At 38.4% G+C, this 27,657-nt stretch overlaps 1 protein-coding gene across 2 annotated transcripts in view; it reads right to left on the reverse strand.

Moving 5' to 3' along the window:
* Window positions 1–27,657, reverse strand: part of UMAD1 (UBAP1-MVB12-associated (UMA) domain containing 1) — a 103,475-nt gene that overhangs the window by 69,638 nt on the left and 6,180 nt on the right. The window contains exons 1-2 of one of the 2 annotated variants that reach the window (XM_067562139.1): window positions 25,947–26,088; window positions 25,624–25,729 (exon numbers count right to left, since the gene is read on the reverse strand). In XM_067562139.1, the coding sequence (XP_067418240.1) occupies window positions 25,624–25,705 (82 nt within the window). In that variant the 5' untranslated portion in view covers window positions 25,706–25,729; window positions 25,947–26,088. Of the gene's footprint in view, window positions 1–25,623; window positions 25,730–25,946; window positions 26,089–27,657 lie in introns of those variants that run through there. The other variant, XM_067562138.1, reaches the window with a different exon arrangement.

Genomic DNA, 27,657 nt, shown 5'->3' on the forward strand with positions numbered 1-27,657 from the left:
ATGCTTTACCATGCTGTTATGAAAGATTTTTCTTTGTTTTTTAATACAGTCCTGTTTTACCTTCCCCATAAGTGTAGTTCCAACCTCTTTGACACTGATCTTAGGGGAGGTTTCAGAGGACAGAGCACTATAAAAGGATAAATCCACTGCACTGGTATTAATGTATCCGGTACTAATGGATCAATGGGATCCCTACTACTATGACTTTTCTGGTCCACTGAGTGCTGCCTACCCAATAGCACAAGTGTCAGAGTTTGTGGGAATAGTAACCACTGGGAGGTAGATGAGAGAAGATCTGAAAAATGATGTTTAGTTTTGTGGGGAGCAGGTTGGAAGTGTGATAGATCGTGCGAAGATGCAGAATTTAGATGAGAACAGCCTGACCGCAGATTAATACAAGACAGACATATCCAGGTCATGTGGATTGAGATAAGAGAGAAATCCTGTTCTCTGATTGGACCTCTGGGCTAAGGGACTCGTTGGGAGGACTGGTAGTGCTGGGTAATAATTTAAACTGATCACACATGGCAGATGTCAGTTGGGGGTTCTATTTTATGGTTCACTGCTTCAGATACGACCTTCGTTAGATGTGCTCTTTTGAGGTCCATGCATTATGACCTTGAAGGTGAAAGAACACAGCCCATACCTAGGCATCTGGAGAGCAGAAATAATACACCAGTTCAGGAGTTGAGACCCCTAGCATTTCTGTCACAAAAGGCATGGGGAAGCGAAGCCAAAGATGACCAGCAGTCAGGTATCGACATGGTGTTAGATATTTCTGATCTTTTAGTCTTTCCTGAGTGTAGGCGGGCAAATCCACCCAACAGGGACGTTGCGACCCTTCCTCGGGCCCAGGCTCCAAGGAAGGCCACAGCGCCTTGCTCCTTGGAGCAAAGTTAGTGGGTTGCAAGAGTTTTTAGCTCTCGGCCCCCAGGCGGAGCAGAGTTGGCAAGACTCTGTAGCCCCCGGCCCCCAGGCGGGGCTGGCAAGGAGTCTGTAGCACCAAGGCAGGGCAGGACTGGCAAGGAGTCTGGAGACACAACACTTGGTATCCTCTGGGGCTGCAGGCTCAGAGGAGACAAGCACACCTGGGGTGGCTAAGGAAGGGGGGAAGGGGCGCAGGCCCACCTGACTCCACTGCATCCCAGTCCAGGGCCCTATCAGTGGCAAGGGGTTCTGCCACTGGGTTAGTGGGGCTCCAGCCACAACACACTGACATTGGTGCGAGCGCAAACTCAACCAGACTGTAGTCAGCTGCTCCTGGGCTACTTCCTCCCACCCTGAACCCGGGTACTTGGAACCAGGGGTCTTCCTTGGATTCTCTGGGGTAGCTAGCCAGTGGGAGTCCCACTAGTCCCTCACTGTTGGCCAACGGCAGGTCCAGGAACACCTCAGGGCCATCAGCGGATAGCAGCTTCTCCAGGTCCCAGGGTCCTGATGGGTCCTCCAGCACACAGGGCTCAGGCAGCTCTGGCAAGTCCCAATCAACGGGCAGCTCCTCTAGGTCGTGGCTGGCCTCAGGGGTTCCCTCCCAGTCAGCGGTCTCCAGTAGCTCTTCCCAGTCAGCCAGGTAGCCCCAGCAGGCCCTTGAGGCTCTGATCAGTGGAGGGCTTGCGCTGCACAGTCATGGGGCCTGGGTCAGGCTCAGACCACAGCCTCGAGGAAGGAGCGTCCTTCTCTGGCAGCAGCTTCCCCCTCACTGAACTGCTAGGCTGGCCTTTTCTACTTCCCCTTCCTGTCTTGGCTCCACCCCTCTGCTCCCGAGGTTTGTAGCCTGAAGTGTCCTGATCCGCCATCAGGGCCGTCGCGGCCCTCCCTCAGACCCAGGATTCGAGGAAGACCACAGTGCCTTGCTACACTGGGCTTTTACTCATGATTCTGGGATAGTATAAGCAGACCCCCTGATTTATACTCCAAGCAATTATACAATTCCATTTCCCTTGCTCAGTTTTTTTATTAATTTAAAAACAAAAAAATCAAAATAAAACAAAGCAACCCCAAACAATCTCACACGGTTTTGTCTTAGCCCTTTTACCAAGGCTTCACAGCCCTCCCCTCCTGAGGCTCTCTCTTAGCCAGCTCCTGTTCCCCTCTCAGGTCATCCACCTGACAGATGCAGAGTACCTTGCCCAAGTCCCTCCCTGACCTTAGATCTCTCCTGTCTTCTCTGTTGCCCAAGAGGCAGAAACCACATATATGGTTTTCACAACCTGGTCCAGTCACTATCTTTGCATGGATATCAATCCATTGTGAGTAAATTTAACAGCTGGATCCCACTTGCTTCTAAGCCAACCTGGGTCTGGGCAGCTGCTTAGACAATTTCCCCAAAGTCCACTGGCAGTGGGAGTTCTCTGGTAAACCGTTCATGGACAACGAGGAACCCAGCCTTAACAAAGGAATTTCTTAACCACAAAGCACACTAGAGAGTTACAGATCTTTGAAAAACAGCAAATCACAAGCACTCCTCCCCATACCCCTCCCCAGGTCTGATCTCAAACCCTACTGTGAATCCTCAGTTTGGTCAGCATCCCTATTCTACATAGCCATTCTTGTCTTCTTTAGCTTGGTCTTCTTGCATGTGGCAGTAGTCACCTCTTGTTTTAAAAAACAACCCAAAAAACCTTTTGGCCCCCTTTTGCCACGTGCTTCTTCTGGGGGAGTTCCAGTCTCTCTCTCTCCCCATCAGCTTCTGTGTATAGTCATTCAAAGTCAATGGCTCCAGTGGTAGAAGATCCATTATTTCAATAGAGGAAAGTCATTCAACATTGATGGCCCTTGCTTGCTCTATTATAGCTTCTCAGATTATCTTTCTACTAAGTATTAAGTCCCCACTACAAACTAGATGTTCTAATCCATAAAGAATGCTGCAACTAGACTAGATGACCCTTGCGGTCCCTTCTAACCCCATGGTTTTATTATTCTATGGTCATACCCCAAAATGACAGTTATGGTATAAAGTAGAGCCCTTGAACAAAAACGGCATTCACAACACAAGATGCAGTTCACAATCTGACATAGACATATCAATATCACTGTAATTTCCTGTGGGGCACATGACTAGGAGTTGGCACGTGACCTAGAACTTCAGCTCCCAGTTTTAAAGGGCCATAACAGGTGCACTGGAATATGCAGATGCACCCAAGTCCCAATATAATTTTACATAGACCTCCATCTTTCAGTGGTGGACATGTTGCCCAACTTAACGTGTACTACAGAGACATGACTAGATGGCAGGTTTTGGTTTATTTTGACTACACTTTGTCCAGCTAGCTACTAAGTTCATACATCTCTCCTCCTTTGTTCTGGCTATGCTTTCTCCTTCTCATCTTACCTGCAAAAGGTGCCCACTCTGCAGATATTAATTTGAGTGTATCTGTTTCTATCTGCATAGGTACCTTTTACAGTACTCCTCTTCATACTTCATCCCTTGTCTTTCCTACCTTCTGTCCTCATCTGCATTCAGACCCAAAAGAAATGGTACTCCCATGTAAACTGATTGCTTTGATCAAGCAAGATGGTGGATCTCTAATAGAAACACTTTGCTTATAGTGACCCTTACAATTGGCTTCTGGAAGTGCTGAAACAACTTTTTTTTTTTTTTTTTTAAACACAAACTAACGTTCTTTCTTAAAGTGCAAATAGTTGGCCCTTTTAGTGCTGAGATCTATCTCAGTGTGGTAGTGGTTGTGGTTAACAGTTTTTACATTGATCGTAGTTGAACATAAATGTATTACAGTTTCTTGATATTAGCAGATATGCTTAGGAGAATGATTAAAGATATGAGACATCAAAAGCGTTATGGAGTAATGCAATATTCAGTTTTTGAGGTGCAGATCTTTTAGATTTGAGAAATCTTAGAAACTTTTCTGTCAGCAAAGAAAAGTAAAAGACTACTGCTGTACTGAGTAATGTGAAAAGTAAGACACAGAATTGCAACTGTTTAATCTCATGTTGTAGGTACTGGCCAGGAACACTTCTTCAAAATTATCTGCTTCATTTGGTAGTGTAGCTTTGACTGGTTAAATAGACTAATGAATCAATATAAAAAAAATCACTGTAGTACAGATTCTATTATATTTTTGTTATGTAAAATAATAGATGTGATTAAAATGGCAGTATAATCACATATAAAATAAACCACAAAGTGTTTGTTAAACTTGTTTTGTTTAGAATATCAGTAATAAAAATTATGTTTAAGATAATGATCAAGCAAATTATATAAAAACTATATTAAGAATATTAAGGTTCAAAGTCAAACACTCTAAAGGTAAGGAAATGCTAGAAATAAGGTTTCATCTATGTGTATTTTTTTAAAAATTCTCTCTCACACACTTATTCAAATTGCACAATTAGACACTTGAAAGTCAGGAAAAGCCAGATTTACTGCTTATATTGTGTAAACCACTGTGAATAAAAGAAATCAAATTTTTTAAAATTTAAAACTGGAGGTTTTTTAAATTTAAATTAATTACAGATTTATCTTTAAAAATTAATCTATTTAAAATTTGAGACCAACCTTGTTAAGACCTAACCTTATTATAATCTATTAAAATAATTTAATTTAAATAAAAAATATTAAGCAGTACGTTTGCTGCCAAATATTAAAGAAAGTCAAACCACTGAACTGATGGATGTCACCGGCTAAGCATCTGGAACCAGAGTGCACTGAAGTGCAAAACCAACTTTTGACAGTAGCAACCTCATCTGCAGGTGCAGAGAGAATGTGTTCTTCATTTCAGTTTATTCTACTAGTTCAGTTGAATGACTAGTTCAAAGTTAAGAAACCAACTGGAGTCGAAAAAGCAGGAAAGCTTGCTCCTCTCATCCAGTCTATGAATACAAATGAGGTGTGAGAAAATGAGATATGGAGGTTATTCACCTGTGACCAGAAGTTCTGGGAGATGTGGTCCCTATCTGTATTTCACATGCAAACAATGCACCTGAGATCTGAGGTTTCTAACTAATAGTGTTCATTGGTCTGCACCTGTGCAGTTGATCCGAACCAAGAGTATAAGGAGATACAGATTGCTGTCTCTCCAGTTCCTCCTTTTACCACAAATCAAATAAGAGCCAAAGCAGAGAGAAAGGAGGCAGGTAGTGGAATAAAAGTAGAGACCACATATCTCAAAGAGCTTCCAGTTACAGGTGAGTAACCTCCATTACTTCTAGTGCTCGTTCCTATATGTATCCCCTATGTGTATTCCATACATAAGAGATCGCTAAGCAGTAATCAAACAGGAAGAGAGGGTGGAAGGATGCTGTTGGTATAGATGTCTGTAATACTGCTGTCTCCATCACTGCATCTGCATAATGTGTCATGAAAGTATGGACAGAGCTCCAGGAAGCCACCTTACGTATTGTCCAGTACAGGTACCTCTAGAAGTGATGACATAGAAGTTGGTTGTGTGTTAGTGGAGTGGGCTCTCACACCATCCAGGGGAAGAACACACTCCAACTGATAACAAAGAGATCCACTTAGAGAGAGTCTCTAAGCAGATAATACTTATCCCTTCGATCACACCACGAAGTGACAAATAGTCTATGCGTTTTCCTTATTGATTTTCTCCATAAATAGAACTCTAACCCATCAGATGCTTCTCCTCATCATCAGAAACGTGAGGTTTTTGGAAAGAATACAGGTAAATGAATATATAAAACTCAGAAATTACCATACAGATCAATTTCAGGAGGGGATGAAGGGAAACCTTCTCCTTATGATATGTGTTCTATGGTAGATCTGCCATAAGCACTCCCAGTTCACTCACCCTTTTAGCTGATTTGATGGTGACTAGGAAGGCAACCTCTCAAAGAGAAGACTGATAAGTATGGAAAGAACAAGATTAAGATCTCATTGCAGTATTGGTTTCACCACCAGTGGGAAAATTCTAAGGAGGACCTTCAGGAATCTGATTGTTGTTGAATGAGTAAAAACAGTCTATATAGCCTTCAACTGGAGGATGGAAGGCACCCACTGCTGCAATGTAGTCCTGCAGCAAGCTTATGGAAAGGCCTGGCCTCTTGAGGGTGAAGAGGTGGCCTAGAATAAGAGGAATTCCTGCACAACTACCGAAGGTGATATTTTCCCATGTAGCTTATAAATAGAACTAATTGGAAAGTTTCAAAAAGTTTGAAATTGTGATGAAAAATAATAATGTTTGCCATGGAAGTTTTTTGACCAACTATAATCATTAACTTTTCTGGATGAGGAAGTTGCATTCTCTCTAAATTTGTTATTGTATTTAAAAATGACAAAAATAATAAACACATTTGAGATTAACAAATAACTTATGATAAATTATCATATGTAGTAGCATTTGTGTTCAACTACGAACAAGGTAAAAACTGTTAACAATAAATATACAAAGGTGACTACAGCAGAAAGTTATAACCTCATTACAACAGAGGCATATATACTTATTTATGTATTATGCATCAGCCTTACAATTCTCTTGTGAAAACTTCCCAGTCCTGGCACAAAAATCTATTTGGTTATAGAACTGTTGGCCTAATAAGTGGGTTTTTTTCCTATTTTTTCAAACACCATTAACTATAGCTGTTTTTGCATATCAGAAATTAAAACTGGTGCATGACTTTTTTTTTTTTTTTGGGGGGGGGGGGGGGGCCTTTCTAGGTCACCATTTTGCAAGCAAAAGGTTACTACTTTCTGAGCAGATGTTTGCTTTATTGGAAATCAAGTGATGCAAGTCCAGATCCCAAGTGTCTGCTTCTCAGGAGACACCTTCCCAACTGGCATGCTTCATGACTATATTAGTTTAGTAAGGTTGTAAGATACCAACATTCTGAAGTTAAAAGCCAGGGGATGATCAATTAAGAATTTTGTCCCTCTTCCCCCTGCATTCAGCCCCAAAAAGCTTATATGATATTTCATAATAAGGAAATCTTTGGAGAGATTGGATGAAATCTGAAAAAAAAAAAAAAATCCCATCTGAATCTATATAAAACATTTAACGAATTTAACAATCAGACTTTGAATATTTAATTACTTGCTACTAAGAAAATAATGCCATAGATGTCTCCACAGAAACCATGATTCAAATTTGAACGAGTTCCTAATCAAAGAGCATTACACAAGAATGACTAGTGAAATACAGTGTCAGCAACAAATTTTAATGAAGCAAATTACTCTCAGTATTCTTGTTATTCAGGAGTAGCTGAACACAAAAATGACAACTAAAGAGATCAAAAGCAGGATCCTTTGCTAACTAAACATGCTTAAAAGATGACATCACTGTCTGAGGACAAAGTGCATTCTGGGAAGTAGCCTCAATATTCGAGTATCACAGTATACATCAGAGAATACTATAACTACCTGGCTTACTAAATAAGTTTACACAGTTCAAAGAAAATTGCATCAACTTAAAGAACAAAACTAAAATAAGAGAAGACTGAGAAGTAGAGCATTTAACAATAAGGGTCTGGCCCTTGGTATCAGTATTTAAAAAAAAACCTGACATCATGAACCGCATTTGACCAAACACATGCTGTACTCTAAAATACAAGAGTACAAAATGTAAATGATCTGGATAATGGCATGGAGAGTACACTATCAAAGTTTGCAGATGATACCAGCTGAGAAGGTTGCAACCAGTTTGGAGGATAGGTTTAAGATTGAAAATGATTCCGACAAACTGGTGAAGTTGTCTGAAATAAACAGGATGAAATTCAAGAAGGGCAATGCAAAGTACTACTCTTAGGAAGGAATAATCAATTGCACAATTACAAAATGGGACATGACTTAGGAAGGAGTACTGCAGAAAAAGATCTGGGGACTATTGTGGATCACAAACTAAATATGAATCAACAATGAAATACTTCTGCAAAACAAAAAAATATCATTCTGGAATAGCATTAGCAGGAGTGTTGTAAACAAAATGAGAAATAGTTTTCCCATTCTACTCAGCACTGATAAAGCCTTAACTGGAATATTGTGTCTAGTTCTGGGTACCATACTTTGGGGAAGATGTGGATAAACTGAAGAAAGTCCAGAGGAGAGCAACAAAAATAATTAAAGGTTTAGAAAACATGACATACGAGGAAAGACTGAAAAAACTTGTGTGTTTAGTCTGGAGAAGAGAAGGTTGAAGGGGGACATAATATAATATAGTCTTAAAGTATGTAAAAAGTTGTTATAAACAGCAGGGTGATAAATTATTCTCCTTATCCATCAAGGACAGGACTAGAAGTTTTGAGCTTAAAATTGTAGCAAAGGAGATTTAGGTTAGGTTATGTCTTCACTGCCACGACAGCAGGCATGGATGCAGCAACATCAACCGAGTGGATCTGTGTAGATCTGCTCAGTCAATCAGAGAGCGCTCTCCAGTTGACTGAATTAATCCACCTCCCCAAAAAGAGCAAGACTGCACTGAAGGAGGGCATCTTCTGTTGATGCAGCACCGTGAAGATGCTGAGCTATGTGAACGTAAGTACACTAATGACTTTACATAGGTTGCATAACTCCTGTCCACCACCATCACCAGTGTAGACCAGCCCTTAGATTAGGAAAAACTCCATCATTAGGAATCTCCATCACTGGAGATTTTTAAGAACAGATTAGACAAACATCTAGATAATACTTAGTCCTGCCTCAGCACAAGGGACTAGACTAGATGTCCTACTGAGGTCCTTTCCAGTTTCCATTTCTGTGATTCAGCAGTACACAAGCAAAATTTCAAATTACTGTTAATTCAAGCTCTTAAATATGTATTATACAGTATCTTCACTACAGTATGCCCATGCCATTTTCTGAAAAAAAAATGTGTTTAGAAAGATGAAAAAATAAGAAATATCTTTCAGGATCTCCCACTTGCCCAATCAAACTTCAGTAAGCCTACTTCAGCCACAGGTAGACACATTTACTGATAAAGTCAAATATACAAAATGTCTGAAATCTATCCAACCACACACAAAATTTAGCTACGAAAAGTGGCATTTAAAAAAAATTAAATATAGCTTAAATTCTATATATAGTATAACATTAGATGCAGCCATTAATATTAATGAATTTCAAAACATCTCTTAATTTTCTAAACTAGCACATTTCTCCATTCACATCAAGTCTAGTCAGTTTGATATGTTTTGTTTTCTTTTTGAAATATGTCAGGGGAGAGGAAGAAAAATGATCAAATTTCTGGGCTCTGACACGGTCACTGAATGCAGCCAAAGCCCTAATATCAATAACTTTTAAGGTGTCCTCATTACAATACAGTAATAAATTCACATCTTTTTACAGAATATGATAGTAATAGAAAAATGTATTGTGCATACCTGAAAATTTCCTCTTTGGTAACAGGATCCACAGATCTATTATAATGCCTACTTGCAATTAGACCTGTCAGTCCTGGCAGCTGGGAAACATGCTGCCTCCGGAAGTTCAGCCTCCAGCTGAGAACTTCCATAATAAGGAGAATTCAAAACTATTTTCTTAATTACAGATTGTATTAAGTATTTTCAGAGAAAACCAAATAATTTCTTCAATTGCAGGGCATAGTAAATTTCACCTACTGACAAGAAACCCGAATCTTTGGGTGTTCATTTCCACTTCTATTCTGGATAGACCAGATCTGTGGAGCTTATTGTTCAAAGAAAGGACATTTTCAGGGAAAGGCAGGACAAATTTGCCAATTCTTCTTAATGTTAAACGCCACACATCTGTTACAATGGGATTTTTATAGCAATGTGCCTCCAGAGTGTGAAACAGGATTATCGTTTAAATATGGACATTCAAAAAAAGACCAATTATATATAAATATCTCCTCCATCTTCCCCTGGGCATTAATGCATAGGGAAGGCTTCTACCAAAAGAAAGGAAACAGCACTGGCTAAGATTGAAATAGAGTAAAATTAACTAATTCACTGCCCCATCCTCCCACCGATATATACAATGCACCTGAGAATCTGCCTCTCCTTATGTTTTATCTGGAAAATCAGGATCAATGAGGTGGCCAAATCAATAATTCCTAGACATGTGTTTGATGCTGGTATTCAGGTTTACTACAAGGCCCATTTATTTGCTCCACACATCCCTGTCAGAAGTAGGAAGACTGGGTCAATTTGGGAGCAGGGATGGTGAAGGATTTAGAGGCTGTAAAATTGAGTAGTCCTGAGCTAAAGGCGGCAGAGATTTAAAAGGGGAGGGAAGGGGGAGGGAAATCAAGAACAGAATGTTATAGTGCTAAATAAAAGTAGGTCAGTAACAATGGTGATTGAAGAGATTACAAGAGGAATTGAAAGGGTTCAAGGTCTAGAGAGAGAGGGAAGACTCGGGCTCCAGATAGCAATGGGCCACTTCTAGAGAAAACAGGAACAGAGACAATCCACTGTGAATGCAGGAAACTGAACAAAACAGAGTTAATCAAGAGGCACCTGGATAATATGAGAGAGGTTCTCAGAAAGAGAATGTTTGATAAATCTGATCAAAAATAGAAACATGTGGACTTAAAAGCAGTTTAGAATATAAGACTATAAGCCAAAAATAAATTATACTTGTAAAGAATCAAAGAACAATCACCTTCCATGATTTATTTTTGTTGTTACACTTCAAGATAGGTCCACGTGGAAATATGATGAAGTGTTCAAGTCCTTTGAAGTTTATAGAGGTTTAGAATGGGAAATAGTTACCAAGAGAAGACTCAAGAATTATAACATTCATGAAATTAATCTCTATAACAGTGTTTCTCAACCTGGGGGTTTAGAGGGGTCGCAAGTGCAGAGCTGGTATTGGGGGTGGCAAGAAAGGCAATTGCCTGGAGCCACAGGGGCGCCATGAAACTAAGTTACATGCTTCAGCCCCGTGGGGGTGGGACTCAGGCTTCAGGGGTACAGTAGTTTGGAAAGGTTAAGAACCACTGCTCTATAAGGAATCCACAAAAAAGCAGTAAAAACGGGAACTCTAATTCTGAAGACCCACACGGACACCCATTAAAATAGCTAACACTAAATTCTGCCAGAACTTGTGTCCGTATAAGATATGTAAGTATTCCAGTGGTCCTGATAACTATGTATGAAGACAGAGTTAAGTAGAACCAGAAGGAAAAGTGATTTGATGTTCAAAACACAGCAGTGGGAGTCAGCTTTGGCATGTTTCCTGGGTGTTTTCAGACATGTTAGTTACTCTGTGACTCAATTTCCTTATTTGGAAAATGGATATAATGCTAACCTACCTGACATGGTTGATCTAAGGTGTGTTTTGAGGCTAAAGTCAATGTTTGTAAAATGCAGAGAAAATTGGAAACTGGAAGCACGACTTCTTTAAGAAAGAAATATATCCCAGTACTTCCTGACCTAAGTGGAAGAGCTGCTCAGTACATTCAAGTACTAAAAATGAGTGTTCACACTGAGGATACACAGAAAACAGGCTCTCTCTTTATGTTCAATCTCTTTTGTCCTTTCTATTTCCTGGAGTCACAATCAGCAATTGGCTGTATCACAGCCACTAGGGTCAGGCAGTTTAGAGAGCAAGTGTTTCATGCTCTAGACTAGACATTTAAAAAGCTGTGTGTATAATGTACACCTGAAAGAAACAATCGCTTCAATAAGTTTGGACATGCTTAATGACTTGTTTAATGGGCAAAAGGGATCTAGAGACTGGTTCTGTGGAAAAATCCTTTCAATTCCAGACAGAGGAACAAATATTCAATTTTTTAAAAATGCTTTTCGTTTTTCCTCCCTTTCTTTTTAAATACATATTTTTATATGTAAAATATATGTAGAAGAACAGGGGTATACATAGAATAAAGAAGCAAAAAATATCCTGTTACATGTGGTAGGCTTATGGTAGATTTACCAAGTCAGTACTGAACTCTGGAGTTAATTCACATAACTGTTTTGTTTCTGAAGTGTCTGACAATATTAAGATGACATTTTTATAGACTTTCAAGCATTCGTGATTTGTAGCAAACTTAAAAACTCAGTAAGTCATATTATCCTTTTTTTTTGTAATAGTAAAGGATCTTGGGGTTTGTGTTGTTGGTTTTTTTTACAAACCAGTGTTATCAGTAATAGTAGCCCCCTCTAGAGCTAGCATGTGCCAGTTATGTCACAGAGACAGCAGAGGGCACATGAGAGAATAAAAACACCTTTTGTCTATGTTCCTCAGAACTAATGGCTCCCCCCCAACGCACACTTCCCAGCAGCAAAGCAGGAATTATTTTTTACACATTTATCATCTGTTGAATAGTCACAAATAAATTTCAAAGAGTAATTGAAAATATGATCAACAACCATTTTTCACGATTTTCTTTCTTTTGTTTCTTGAAGGACATTTATCCTTTTAGGAAGTGTAAAACTAATGCCAAAGAACCACAAAGAAAATGGAATACTGCTGAATACTACCTACGCAAACTTAACACTGCATCAAATACTGGTTAGATGAACTGTGTTATGAGCAAGATTACTGGATCTACAAGATACCTGGTTCACAGGACAGTAAATCAGGAATAAGATTTTATGAAAAAAATAAAAATCAGAGTGTTTTCAAGTGAAGATAGAGGTGACATGTAACTGCTGATAGTGGGGGCGCCCCACAATTTAAAGGTTATGGGGGAGGGAGGCACGTGACCTCCCGACACATCACCTCTTGATTGAATCTGTTGCTAAATGGAAGACAGGCCAAACCCCACTGCAGTGCGAGGGGAGCAGTTTTCCCTGGACAGAGCTCTTGCTATAGGAGTGGGAGAATGGACTCTGTCCTGGGAACAGGCACATGGCATTCTCCCCAAAGCAGTCTGCAAAGCAGGCAACAGGAAGTGTTGGGACTCCAACAGCAGGGAATGAGAAGCAGTCACATGTAGTGGGGAAAGGGGTGTGACAGACACAGAGAGACACACACACACACACACACACACACACACACACAGTACCTCAAAGTAGCACCCTCACCCCATTTTCACCATTGGTATATGGCTGTGGAATTTCACACAAAGTATGCCTTGAAAGGTATCACATGAAAGGTCATGACCTCCGGAAACTCATTGTTCTGTCAGAATAGGTATATCATTATTGTGTATGAAGTTATGAGATTGTGCTACATAGTTGTTACTGAAATATGTTCAGAGTTTGGGAAACACCCACTGCTAATTCTCCAGTGATTAAAAGGGTGGTGACCCACACCCAGGCAGGTGTTAAATGACCACTGATCAGCAGGGGAATTGTAAATAAGAGATTTACAATTCCGTAAGACACATTTGCATAAGCACCACACAATGGGGATTGCTCAACTCTGTAACTCAGCAAGGCCCACCAGGACATTCCAGGGACATGTACTGAAAGTATAAAATAAGGGACAGTGGCATGATGCCATCATGAGATCACCTAAAGTCAACAAAAACACCTGGAAGACAGAGACTTAGAACTGAGGAGATAGGTCCCAGGCTGAGAAGGAAATTCAGGCTGTATATTAGGAACTGTAACCTACCTGCAACATCCAGTGGCGTGAGAAAAGCTATTTGATTCAAATTTTGCCTAGTCTAAAAATTTAGGATTTAGAATGCATGCTTACTTTTTATTTATTTTCTTAAAGTAACTATCTCTGACCTTTATGCCTACCACTTATAGTCACTTAAAATCTATCTTTCTTTCTGTAGGTAATAAACTTATTTTAATGTTTTATCCTTACCAGTGTGTTTGTCTAAAGTATTTGGGGAATCTGCTCAGATTACAAATGCACATCCACTTTCTTTTGACAAAAATGGTGAACTAATTAATGAGCTTGCACTGTTCAAGAGAAGGTCTTATGCAGTGCAAGATATTTCTGGGGTGCAAGGCTGGGGGCTTGGGAGATTTGTGGGTGTTTCCCTGCGTATAGCTCATGAGTGGCTTGGAGAGCATTCATGCAATTTAGCTAAGGGTGCCTCTGCATGCTGGTGGCTGAGTGATAACAGCGCTTTGTGGAGTTTGCTGCTTGTCATTGACAAAGTACTGTGAGACACAGCCCAGGCTGGAGAACTAAGGGAGCACAGCGGTCCCACAGTTCCAGGTTGTACCCCAGTGATCCCCTCACAGGGGGCCTTAGCCCGCAGCAAGCTTCCCTGTTGCTTCCTGCCTCCCCATTCTGCACAGACACACAGTAAGTGCTGAAACCAGGTGTAATGACTGCCTATTCGCTGCTGGGCATCCCAGCAAAAGGTAGCCAAAGGCCTTATCCACCCACTTCCTTGCCACCCCATGTATCATCTCTGATAACTTCCTTTAAAATAAGTAAAATTTAACCTATTACTCAATTTGTAAAGAATTTTACTTTTTTTAGGAGGAATGTACCTCACCTAATGATGGGATTAACAGAACTGTTTTTTTTTACTGAGTAATAAACTGTAACACTCCTCACATCCCTAAAAACAATTTTTCTGGTGAAAAGGCATGTACCAACATATTCTAATTTTTTTTTAAATGGTATGACAGAAAGCAACTGATGCATTAGCATAGCTAATGGCTGTAACTGAAATCTTCCTCACGCTTATCTAGCCCTTCCCCATCATGAACATCTCTATGTGGAGAGACCTGGTAGTAACTACCTAAGTGAGGTTGTGTTCCAAAATGGGACATAAATTCACATTTGAAGAGAACTTAAGTATTTAATTGATGTGAAATTTTATCCAAGGTTAGTCTTTTGAATTTTCTATGTAGTTTTTGTTCAGTTTCTCCTCATTAAAGTTTTAAGGAGAAATCTTTAATCTTGGGTTCAAACTGAAGTTTTTCTTTGGCAGTCCTGCTTTGTTGTTGGACACTCTCTCTTAAATGCATTATCTATCTACATAAAACATGGGGGGAGGGGGTGTCAATCCTGAGTAGATCTGATGCAATGTGAAGATGTTTTAAAATGTTGATATAGGGTAATTTTAAAGCCATTTTTCATGTTATAGCTGAAAGTTTATACAGTATCCACACAAGTCAGTTTGACTGATGGGAGCTAGGTTCACAAAAGTTTGCTTGTTTGATACAAGGCACATGTACAGAAGATCTTTTCAATGAAGTACTATGCTGCCAACATATTTATTATTTGTACTGAAGTACTGCCTAGGAGCCACAGTCACACTATTGTGCTAGGAATTGTATAGACACTAAACAAAACAAAAAAAGGTCCTTAGTCCAAAGAGTGTTATATCCTACAACAGAGAAGGACTCATACACCACTACGGAGGGACAAAATAATCTCCAATAGCGGCTATTCTTGTATGCCCAGCGGTCCGCCCCCTGCTCTAATTCCCTCCCCAGTTAAGGACTAAAATCCTTGAGGAAAATGAATACCCAATATGATTTGTGATAAATGTTAGGGTTGTCTCTGCCCACACCCACACATGTGCACACCTGACACTACCCCACAAAAGGAAATTAAAGTTATGCCCTTTACTAGTACTTCCCTCTACTCTTCCACGCACAAGCACACGTTACCATTACAACTAATGCAAACCACATACTAACCACCTTAACTAAGTGCTTAGGGATATCAGTCTTAGATGACCTCTTTTAACCAGCTTTTACCAGGCTCCCCCTACACAAACAACAATTACACTAAATAGCCTTCAACTACTAAATTTGGAGGATAGGGGAAATACTCTAGAAAGGGTTGTGTTTAGAAAGACAAAAGATGGGCAAGACTTAAGTTTGTAGTGAGTGTTCTATGGTGTCAGGTGATAAAGTGTCCTGAGGATGGAGTAGAATTGAGGTACCTATTGATATGTGGTTAAACTTTCAAATTGCTTGTTTTGGTGTGGACACTCCGATTTTTATTTGCTTCATAAAATCCTATTCCTGGTTTACTATCCTGTGAACCAGGTATCTTACAGATTCAGTAATCTTGCTGATAATACAGTTCATCTAACCAGTATTGATACACAGTGTTAAGTTTGTGTGGTAGCAACATAACACTTTCCATGGGAAAGATTTTTCTTCAACAGCATTAAATTTTCTTTATGGTGCTTTGGCATTAGTTTTGCAATTCCTAAAAGGATAAATGTCCTTCAAGAAACAAAATCATGAAAAATGATTGAGGATGATATTTTCAATTATTCTTTGTAGCAACCATATACAAAGTTTGTGTATTCATTCAATTTTCCTTTCACTGCAATTCCTTTTCCAGAAGACAAAATCTTTAGTAACAGTTGGCAAACTTACTTGTTGAAAGACATGTAAAACCATAAAGCACTACATGGTGGTCTTTCACAAGATGGTAGATAAAGGACACAGCGTACATCTCCCTTAGCCAAACTAGGTCAATACATTTCCCAGAACAATGAGTGGAAATTTATCCTCTGTTGGAGGAAAGGGGTCAAATAAGAAACTAGTTTTAGAGCTGCCTTTGATATTTTGGACTGCTGTTAGGAGCATAACAAGTTTGAAAAAATAATTGGCCAAAGCAATATTAAAGTACCTGAGGGAAGACTAGAAAGGTCACATTTCTGACAACCACTGAGAATGTACTATGTAGCAATGGAACAAATAATATCACTGGAGAGAATGATTGACTGGATAAATGCATCTTCCCTGTTGATGCTTTTTTGTCAAGCCTGAATGGAAAAATTTGGTTAGCATACAAGCAAAACAGTGATTGCAGACTAGCTCACTGTTCAAAATAAGAACATTTTATAGATTAGAAAAAAGTATGCCCAATATTTTATATAAAAGGCATTTGTGATTTTGGATGCCTAGACACCTGAAAGAAGCTTGATTTTTAGAGGGTGGATTCTCAGCACTTCCCCCAAAAAATGCAGTCTTGTGTGTGTGTGTGTGTGTGTGTGGGGTGGGGGGGGGGGGGGCGCGGCGGCGCAATGAAGGCTCTGGAAGGAGGAGGCAACAGTGAAAGGTTCCAGCAGCTCCCCCCACCTAGAGACTTTCCAAGTGCCACAGTCCACGTTATACACAATTTTTAAGAGTATGAATAATTAAATTCATTTTATACAGGACAGGTGGTCTCAACATATTTTAGAGCAATACACGTGTTCTATCATCAAAACAACTTTACTTACTATCACTGAGATTCAGGGGACTGTACATTTAGGAGGAAAAAATGTTACAAACCAGCATTTATCACTCCTTCCCACACACCCCAAAAAAAAACCAAACCAAAAGACCCCACACTTAGATAGTCTAATTTCTGCTCATCTCATTCTCATTGTAATGACTTGCTCTATAACAGGACTTCTTCTTACATCCTTTCTATAATGCTTTGAGATGCACTGACAAATGCTATATATTAGCTAGATTATATTACTTGGGGAGTAAGGTACTACGTGCGTAAGGCTAGTAGAATCTGGCTGTTAAGAGACCACTAGAATACTACAAGCAGAAGTGAAAGAACCATCAGTACAAGAAACTAAGATAAATTAAAATACATGAAGTGTATAAAAATCAACGTAGCATAATCCTTGTAATTATATGCAAGGAATTCTTTATCATTTGAAACGTTTGGAAAAATTGTTTTGATAGTAACTATTCAACATGTTTTACTCTCATTGCTCTTCTAAGTCCTGCAAATAAGGACGCAAATACGCCCATGCCCAAGTGTGGGCATGTCAGTTAAACACTGCTTATGGATGTTTCAACACAGAAGTTCTCCAACAACATGAAAACTGTAAGGATGCATTCTGTAATAATTCAACACTGGAAAATGTTTGCAGCATCTCTTTTACACTTAGGAGGAGAAGCTTTCTTCTTTTCAAAGTGGGCATGAACTGTCAAATACCATGGTGACCTCAAAACACCTATTTTTGTTAAATGACAAATTTCTTTCACAAGGCTTAACAGCCATACAATCCTGAAAAAGCTGGTTCTCCAATTTAAATACAAGACAATGCTTAAAAGAAATGTTTTGAACAACATGTTGAAATGCTCATTACACTGGACAGACCAAGAAGAATTTTCAATGGGACAGTGAAAGGAGAGTACACACATTTTTCCAAAAGTCCTATAACAACTTATTCTCTGGGGTCCCAACATATGTTGCATTACAGTCTTCTGAAATTAAAGTCAGAAACAATTAAAAATAAGAGTCCTAGCTGTTATAATTGAATATTTAAAATTGATATATTTTTGAAAGATAATTAGGATTAAGGGCTAATGACCAGACAATATCTAGTCCACCCACCACTATAAACAACAGTTGTTCTTTGTAATATATTGTTTATATTACATTACAATCAAGAGGTGCTACCACAGAAGTACAAAATTAAAATGTTAATGTGCATAATCAACTTAACAGAAACATTTTTAAGCTAGAAAATAATCATGAAGTTTACATACTACAAGATATGTCGCACTATGCCCTGACAGATCAAACCCTAGAAAGTAAGAGGCTGGGAGACTTGAAGAAAAACAAAAACCCTGATCATGTGTATTAAATAGCTAAAAAGCTTACAGGGTTTGAGTTTTGACTGAAGTGGACTTTTTTAAATATTACCCTAAAGACAAGAAAAGAAATATATACAAGAAATTTTCCAAGTGTGCAGTCCACAGCCAAAGTATTATGGTCTAATCAGACATTAAAAAGTTATGAGTTACTGTGAAATGTAGATATCTATTTCCTGTGCTGTATGTAATCTAGAAAGAAAATTTTTTTAAAAAGTACATATACCCTGCTTTTAAGAAATACACCTGCTTATACTGCAAAACATAATGAATTTCAGTTGTTCTGTAACCTAATTCCTTTAATCTACATAAGAGATGATGACAGAGTTCACTCAACCAAAACACAATTGGCTTTCAGAGGACAATCAACACATGCTTTTCAACAGTATTAATACAGCATGAAGCTTGCGCTCCTAATTATTCATGTTGTTGCATTCTGTTATTTTCTGCTATAAAAAATATGCAAATTCATTCCTTTGTGTTATGTGGGTCTCATGGCCCTCAACAGATCTGTTTTAGAAGGAATTACAAGCCAACTATCAACATTTCAGTTTTCATTTTTTACTATTGAAATGCCACTGTATTAATAAATTTAATGTTATAAAATGTTTGAAATAAAGCTTTGAAATTATTATTAAGACCTACAGTCTAACAAAAATGATATACTATAATTACTGTACTGTACTTAACTGATTTTTTACAGCAGCAGCAGAATGCAAGGAAAATCACCACCTAGTGATACAAGTGCAAACTGCAATTTGTTTTTGTGTGAAACAAGTACCCAAGAGGATTACTTTGACTTCATTACTGAAGAAGAGGTAGCCATTACCTCCTTATGTGACTAGAAAGACAGAGGTGAGGGTTCCCCCCCTCATTCCCTCCACCTTGCTCAGTAAACTTAGACTCTAGTATTACACACCTAACAGGATTACTAGCTTAGTTTCTCTTATGCACAAGAAGCAGAAAGCAATACACTTTTTTCAGATGTAGGTTAATTACACATCAAGATTAAAAATCTAATATTGTCAAAAAAAATTTACCAGACTTTGCAAGGGCACAGGCTTTTTCTTAACGGGATACTTTTCAGATATTCTACAAAATAAAAAGCCCCACATCACTCATTTTATTGTAAAACAATTTTATGGAGCTGAAGTAGCAGTTTCCTTTTTCAAAGTGACAGAAGTCGAAGCATGAACCATATTATGTATGTTGCAGCTTTAGTGATGGGAGGGACTTCAGAGGAGAGAAGCAGCATGCCCAACTGGCATCCTGCAAAATATGTTAATATACTTTTGCTTAAAATACAATAAAGCCGTGCCCCTAAGCCTTGCTTATTAGCACCATTCAGAGCCCCTTCAATGAAGTATTATTAAGGAAGAAAACATTGTCATTATTGACATGGTTCTCCTGCACATATATTAGCAAGTCTCAAAAAACAAGCAACAGCATCAACAACTAACATTTCTCTCTCCATGTCAGTGATACAGCTATTGTGGAATTATTACTAAAAGAGAAGTAATTTTATTTATGGACTTGTACTTTTCATAATACACTTGTTGAACAAAAAGGTATTTAAAATACATGTATTTTCTTCTGATTGGTTGAAACCCACTAGTGTATAATGGGACCCTATTTTCAAGAGGTTATGTTTATTTTGATCAGAATTTGCCAAACACTACAGAATAGTTTACAAAACTTTTTAAACAAAATCTACTCCCATCATTTTTCAATTGCCTTCATTATTTTGGGTCTTTAATGTTGCAAGGCATATATTACACTTATGGCCTAGTGTAAATCTTGATTTCATGTAGGGCATGGAAATCATGAAAATGCCCCCAAACTGTAATCGTTTAAATATTTTTCTAAAAAAAGAAAAAAGGGTCTAAAATAAAGTCTTTAACACAAAAAATTACCTTAGCTTACAGTGGTAGACAGCTGTGTGCATGAAATATAAACTCAACTTCAAGGACAGAATGAATTTTACAACTCAATTTAATCTACTAAATTCATTCCTTGAAGTTGAGCATATTTACCTGTAAAATTCATTCTGTGCAAACTCTGTGAAATTCAAAACTTTGCCATATACACCATCATGAATTTCATAAAAAAATATTTTAAAAAACCATCATCATTTACATAGGGACCTAGTTATACTCCACATGTAAGGGAGCGCTACACAGCCCCATTAATTCCAGTTTGTAGTGTATCCAATTCTTCCTTGCACCGCAATCAATATCTTAAGCACCTGTATATCTAGAACATAAAGGAAAATAAAGGTGAGAAAAAATACTTTTTTGAAGGACAAAGTCAACATTTTCAGGATAGAAGATGGACTCATATTGCATTGTTTTTTCCTCATATGGAAGAACTTCAGTAGATTCAAGATATAATAAAATGCTTTCTGCAACAAAACTGCAATCCTCAGAAAACTAAATGTTCAGTCTGCTGTATCCCAGTGTAGACAAACCAATTCCTGTGTGCTTGGATAGTAAATCACTGAAGTGAACTACATATGACCTTTAACATAGGAATTACCATAGTGAATCAGACTCATGGTCCATCTAGTCCAGTATCCTGCACCCTGCACCAGATACAACCACAGTTGGCAGATGTGGAATATATGTTGCCCTCTTTGCCCCCAAACAAACATCTCATCCCTAGCAGAGATTGGCTTAAAGTCTGAAACAGGAAATTCTCTCTCTCTTCCAGGATTTGGAAACATTCACTATTATAATTCTAATATTCTTGTTCTCAATAAGTGTCCAATTCCTCTTTCCACTTCGCTAAATTCTTGGCCTTATCAACATGCTGCAGAAATGAGTTCTACAGTCTAATTATGTATTATATGGGGGGGGAGGGGAGAATGTCCTTTATTAGTTTTGAATTTGCCACCATTCTGTTTAATTGAATATTCCCTTGTTCTTGTGTTATGAAACAGGGAGAATAGAACTATTGGTATAAAACAGCCTGCAAACATTTAGATGGAATGCTACTTGTTACCATTCTCTCTTTACTTTGAGCCTTCAGTATTCATTTAACAATTTTATTGTGGAAACCACCACAATATAGAAGTGTCTGTGTATAAGGGTGGTGTTCTTATCACAAGACCACATGCAGCAAAAAAATATACTGTTTTTTAATTCCACAGACACATGGTCAGGATAGGCTTCACACATTCTCTCTCCAGAGATAAAACCACAATTGGCTTGTGGCTGTGATGCAGCATACATGCATACCAATGGGCCTCAGGGGAAGGAGTTTTGAGTGATTTAACCTGCTGGTTAACAAATCTCACATCCATGACTACCTATGGAAGATGCTTACCTCTAGAGAGATAATATAATGGCAAAACAGAGATGGAAACTCTTATTACCTAACAAGAAGTCTAATGATGCCCATGTGTTTACATTCACCAACAATTTATTTTCCAGATTTGTTTGGCCTCCAGAAAACAGGTAGAGGAGGAGGAAAAGGAAAAACAAAGGGGGGGGGGGGGGGGCTGATGTCATTGTAGTACTGTTTTTTTTTCTAATGATTCCCAATTCCCTGAACACAATCAACATGACGACAGCTTATGTATGTTGGCACATTCTTTTGTAGCACTGACACAATAATCCTGCACCCACCTATTTCTTCTGGGGTACTCTTCATCTTTTGTAAAAATCCCTTATCAGGGTAACTGAATCTCAGCTAGAGTCTTAGAGAGGAGAGCCAAACTCAGCTCTGGGACACAGATAAAAATTAGAGACAGACGCAGAGCCAAAATGTTAGTCTAAAAAATTTGAAATCAGGTTTGGAATGTCTCATCAGAAAAACTATGCAACAGAGAAGGCTGGGTGAGCCACTGGCCACTATGGTAACAGAAGTCTAGAGGGAAATTTAGGAGGTGGGGCATTTTCCTGCAGCCAGTGACTGACAAGTCTGTTTCTGTCTCCAAACCGCAAGCAGACCAAGTACCTGGTGCAACAGATCTGTGGACTTTAGCATGAAGAAGAATGAATAATTCCCTCTATAAATTTGTGCATTGGGATCTTGCTTTCTTTATAAAAATCCCATTCAGAAGTACTTTACACGGATGGCTGAATTCTCTCCTTCCACAGAATCGAGCTGAAGACTTAGAGTGACAGAAAGTCTCCTGACCACAATATCTTAAAATTTAAATCATGTTTGCCCTTGTTGGCCAAAATCTTGTTTTTGAAATATATGTAAGAACAGAGCCACAACACGCCCCCCCCCCCCCACTTCCTACCAAAAGGCACATCAGTCTGAATCAAAAGCTAAAAGCTCAGACTGACTCTTACTGTTCTACCCTTTTAAATGTTAATTCAAGTCTGTCTACACTTTGTATAATTTTAAGATTATTTGTAAATGTCTGTACTATGTCCACTGGCCAGTTTATCTGTTAATTTTACCTGCTTCCATTATATTTGTAAAAATCCTATTCTAAGTACAAAAGCCACACTGTGCAATGTAATGTACCTATCGAATTGTGAAAGACACTGTCAAAAATGAAATAAGGTTTGCTCTAAAAATAATATGTAAGTTCTTCAGCTAGGAGTTGGCCCTGAGTGATTGAAGTGTGAATGGCTGAGCAATTGAGTTGGGTGTAGACAAAAAGAGTGATTGAACAATTGGTCTGAGTAAGGGATATCGAAACAGACATAAAGAAAACACCAACCTCACCCAAAACCCTTGAGGGAAGAAGAAAGAAGCAAAGATGATCAAATGGCCGAAGAGGAACCCACCCTGATAACTTTGGAGCCAGCACATTTCAAAGGACAAAATCTGATCAGCCTTGCAACAATGTGGGTGATTAAGGATCACACCAAGAATGCAGTTGTAGCATGACAATGCAAAACCCATAGACTGACATGGGGTCCCTTCCCTATAAAATGGGACAAGAAGATGAAGGCTGGAGATTCGGGTCTACAACATCACATCAGCCAGGAGCACCGATGCGCATCGGCAGAACCTTGCTCCTCATCCTCATGCTCTAGTCACCTGGCCAGTGACTATCATGAGCACCAAGAGGCTGGTAACTATGACATCTGGAAGATCCCTATGTATGTTTGTCTGTCTCCCTGTCTGTGTATGCCTGTCAGTCTGTGTGAGTGTGAATGAAAGCATCAATTGAAACATGTGTCTCTGTAATTGTAGTATTGATATAATGTTAATACTGTTTTCCTAGTGTTTACATTATTATGAATGCTATTTCACTAAGTAAAGCACAATATTAATGTTATTACAGTGTTGATACTTTTCTTTTCTTTAATACTATTTTACCAAGTTTCTGTGTTCACAATAAATGCGGCTTGTTGCCTTATCCTCTAATAAATCCTGTAATATTTGTTATTTGGGTAACACCCTGAGGCTCTTCCTCCTCTTTCCCAGTACACAAAGAACTCGCCTTCTTCCCTTGGCTAAGGAAAGCGACTCTGTTTCTTAGGTTATTTATGCCTTGGTTAAAATCCTGGCTCCATTGAAGTCCTCTGGAGTTTAAAACCTTATGTTTAGGTTAAAAGCTCTTAAAACAAGATCTCTTATTTCACTGCTACCTCTAGAGGTGAAGTGCTAAACTTAGCTTCCTTAAACCAATAAGGTTTTAAGGCTCTGTAAATTCTGAAGTACTTTACCACCAAATCCAAAAAATAATTTTAATAAAACCCACCAAACTAAAACCACAGAGGTAGCTAAAGTTTCTAAACTGCTTCTTCTCTGGGATAAATGGAGGCAGAATTCCTAAAGACTTCCTGCTAAAGTCCTTTCTGTGACACCTTCCCCTGAAGCTTACAGTTTTAAACTGCTTCCATCTATAAGGGAATTATATCTTCTATTGTTAGGACTGCTGGACATTCCATTACAAGGAAAAGGAATGATTAAATTTCAGTCTGTACTGAAGAAATCTGAAAGGTTAACTGCTGTGTTTGTTTTTGTTTTAAACTAAGACTGAATCCAAAATTACAGTCACTACCAGGACGTAAGACACTTCTGCCCACAGCTCTTTGTGCCTGGCACTCCACTATTGGCTCTGGGAGCGCCTAAAACTACAGTCATTACTTCTGAAGTGATCTTCAGAAGTCTTTGAAGAGACATTTAAAAAAAAAAAATGCAGATGCCAGAGTGAATAGACTTAACTACCAAAACTGAAGTTTGTGGATATGGAACAATAGCAGATGAAGTAAGTTTACTGAGAGGCAACTGTTAGATACTTGAGACCAGAACTGCTCTAATAACTGGTAAGTAGTTGGGGCACCTATTGGCATGGTATGCAGGACAAACAGTTGTTTTGGAAGCTACTGCTAAACATTTTTGTTAAAACATTTCTTCTGTTATGTGAGTTCCTAGCCGTTCCAGTGATAATACCCATTATATCCATAGGGAACCTCTCTGAAAAGGTTAGAATCTACACAAATAGAAGAAACTCTTAAATACATCCACAGTAACTGAAATACTAAAAATTAGTAGAAAAGAAGCAGCCTCAAATAGGGAGGTGGAAGACCTCTGGCAAGAACAAATCAGTAAATCAGAATAATGATGGCAGAATATTTATAATGCCGGATTTACATGAGGATGGCATTAACTGAAGAAAGAAATAAAGGATCAATTGCAATACAAGATTAATAGAATCTTTATTTTCCCACATTTGATCCCTCTTACACAATCATAAAAGACTTGATTAAAAAATGTTTAACAAATTCAGTGATTAAAATGAGCAGAATTCTATTTTATTTCTGGAAAATCTCATTTATAACAACTGACATTTTAGAGAAATAAAGCATTACTGCTTAGTTCTCTCCAAATTACTCAAGTGCCAGATTCTGATACAGAAGATCTACATTTCATATGTGACTGTAAATAGTAACATGGAGGCACTTCCGGGTTAAGATCTGGAAGACTTGGTAGCAACTTAGTTTATAACAAATAAGTGCTTAAGAAGAATAGTTCTCCTTTTTGATGGGGGAAGAAAGTGTTGAAGTTATTCATGTTTTTCTCGTTTCATTGGACATCCAGTTAAAAGCCTTCGTATTTAGCTTACTCCTCAACACAATATATGAAATGAAAGCAACAACTACAATCTTGTTTAAAGAAAGAGAAATGTGTGCATGTTTTCACTCTTTTGACTTATTGCATACCATCATGGACCAATTTCTGTTCCACATTCTATTTTCACATACAAATTTTAAAAATTTACCAAACTGAACGGATAGTTGTAACATTGTTGAAATAAAACACTTTATAAAACAATATTACATTAGAATCACTTACCCAAAAGAACAAATCCATCTGCTTCTCTTTCTGGCAATGACACCTTCTTAGAGTCCTGGCTTTTTCGGAAAAAGTTGAACATATCTTCTTTTCCCCCAGCCTCTCTCTAAAAGAGAAACACGATTAAATAAGCATGAAGCAATACAATTTATCTAAGAGAAATTACAAAAAAGATAGTACATTATATATATTAATTCTGAAAATATATCACTAGATTTGAAAAAACAGATTTTCTAGTGTCAGATAGATTGAAATACTTTGTTGAAGAACATTTGACAGTCAGCACTACAGCGGGCAGTGGGGGTAAAAACACAATTATTCACCTTCACTCATTCACAACCTGCAGCCCATATAGACAATTTTTCTGCAAGTTTCCATGCTTGATCTCTACTTTTCTTCATAAGTTGAAGGAAAACCCTTTGGCTGTTTTTGATGCATGTTTTCTCTCACATTCTCTCACACACACATTTTGCCACTGAAAGATATTGCTATGCTCCCTGTCTCACCAGACCCACAGAGTTAATCTAAAACTAGCTGAACTTTGAAACTTGAAACATAACAGGTATTTAGTCCTCACTAAGTATACTTGTCACCAAGTTGGAAGGAATTTTGCTGCAAGTTAACCAATGGCCCAATCCCACTGAAACACACGTATTACTTCAGTCACACAAATACCTCTATTGATGTCAGTCTGGTTACCTGCATGAAACTTACACGTGTTTGCACAACTGTGCCCTAAGTTATGAATTTCTGAAAACATACACTAAGTATTCACAATACAAAAAGTTTGTTTTTCAGAACTTACATTCCAAGAGAACAGCACAGTACATATGTACCTTTTCCAGCAGCTTATTTTCATTTTCAAATATGGTGAATAGTAGATGACCGGTAATTCTTAGTTAGGCCAGTATGCATTTTGCTAAGACATTAAGTAGGCAAGTTTTGCATGGTTATTTGCTTACCAAAACAAAACTTGTGACAAACTGGCCAAGAATGATCAGTCTATGTTTAAATCAAGCCAGATAAGACATGCTAGTAGGGGAATAAATGATTTCCACAACAACAGATGACACTTAAGTTACCATCCATGTTTCGTACATTATTCATACAGGTTGTAAATTGCAATCTCAGCAATGTTAAATAGCCACTATATTCATATACAAAATTGAATCCTGGACAGCTCTTCACATCTCTATTCATTATAATGTAATCTTTGATCATTTGATCAACTTTTACCTAACACTGCCTAAAAATGTAATGTGCTATGAAAACACCATCATGATTTCATGAATTAAGACACAGAACAAAAGGTTATCGGGGAAAAACAAAATTGACTTTTCCAAAGTTTTCAATCCAAACTAGAAATCACAGGATGACATTCATTTAAACCATGTCCACAAGCTCTCCCTCATCATCCCAATTTAATTTGTTCTGAGAAACAGCCTGACTTAGATTTGACAGAAGGAAAAAAAAAGTGACTGTCACCCAAATATTCTGTCACCCAAATATTTACATTTTAAAATGTTCTCGCCCAACTATTGTGAAAAGTATGACACAATCTGTCTCTATTTCATTTAATTTTTAGCAAGCTACCAACAAAAAAGATATATAGTTTCAATTCAAATACTGTCCATACGACTGATGAACAGTGTACACTTATGGCACAGAAAAGTGGAAATCAAGTTATATGTAAATTTATTCCATGTTGAAAGGCAGGAATCCAATAACAATGTAATGTTTTTTTTCCTCCTGGAAGGTAGGATTCCAGTAAAAGTTTGAATTCCCCCACCACCCATGATGAGCATCAGTTTTGGTGCATTTACTATAGCAGTTTTGGTTCATTTACTACTATGGAAAGCAAGAGACTGCCAGTTCCACCAGCCTTTGCAAAATGATTGCACAAGCAGGGGGGACTGTTCTCTACTTTGTCGGGGGAAGGCATCAACCTCTTTAACGGGTGGGGAGGCATGAAGCGACTTGGATCAGCATGGGGATGTTGATCCATCCCCCCAGGTGACCACAAGAGGGGTTATA

This window comes from Emydura macquarii, unplaced genomic scaffold (genome assembly GCF_026122565.2).
Source record: "Emydura macquarii macquarii isolate MOO-44397 ecotype Brisbane River unplaced genomic scaffold, CSIRO-AGI_Emac_v2 contig_2422, whole genome shotgun sequence".
Lineage (NCBI taxonomy): Eukaryota > Metazoa > Chordata > Testudines > Chelidae > Emydura > Emydura macquarii.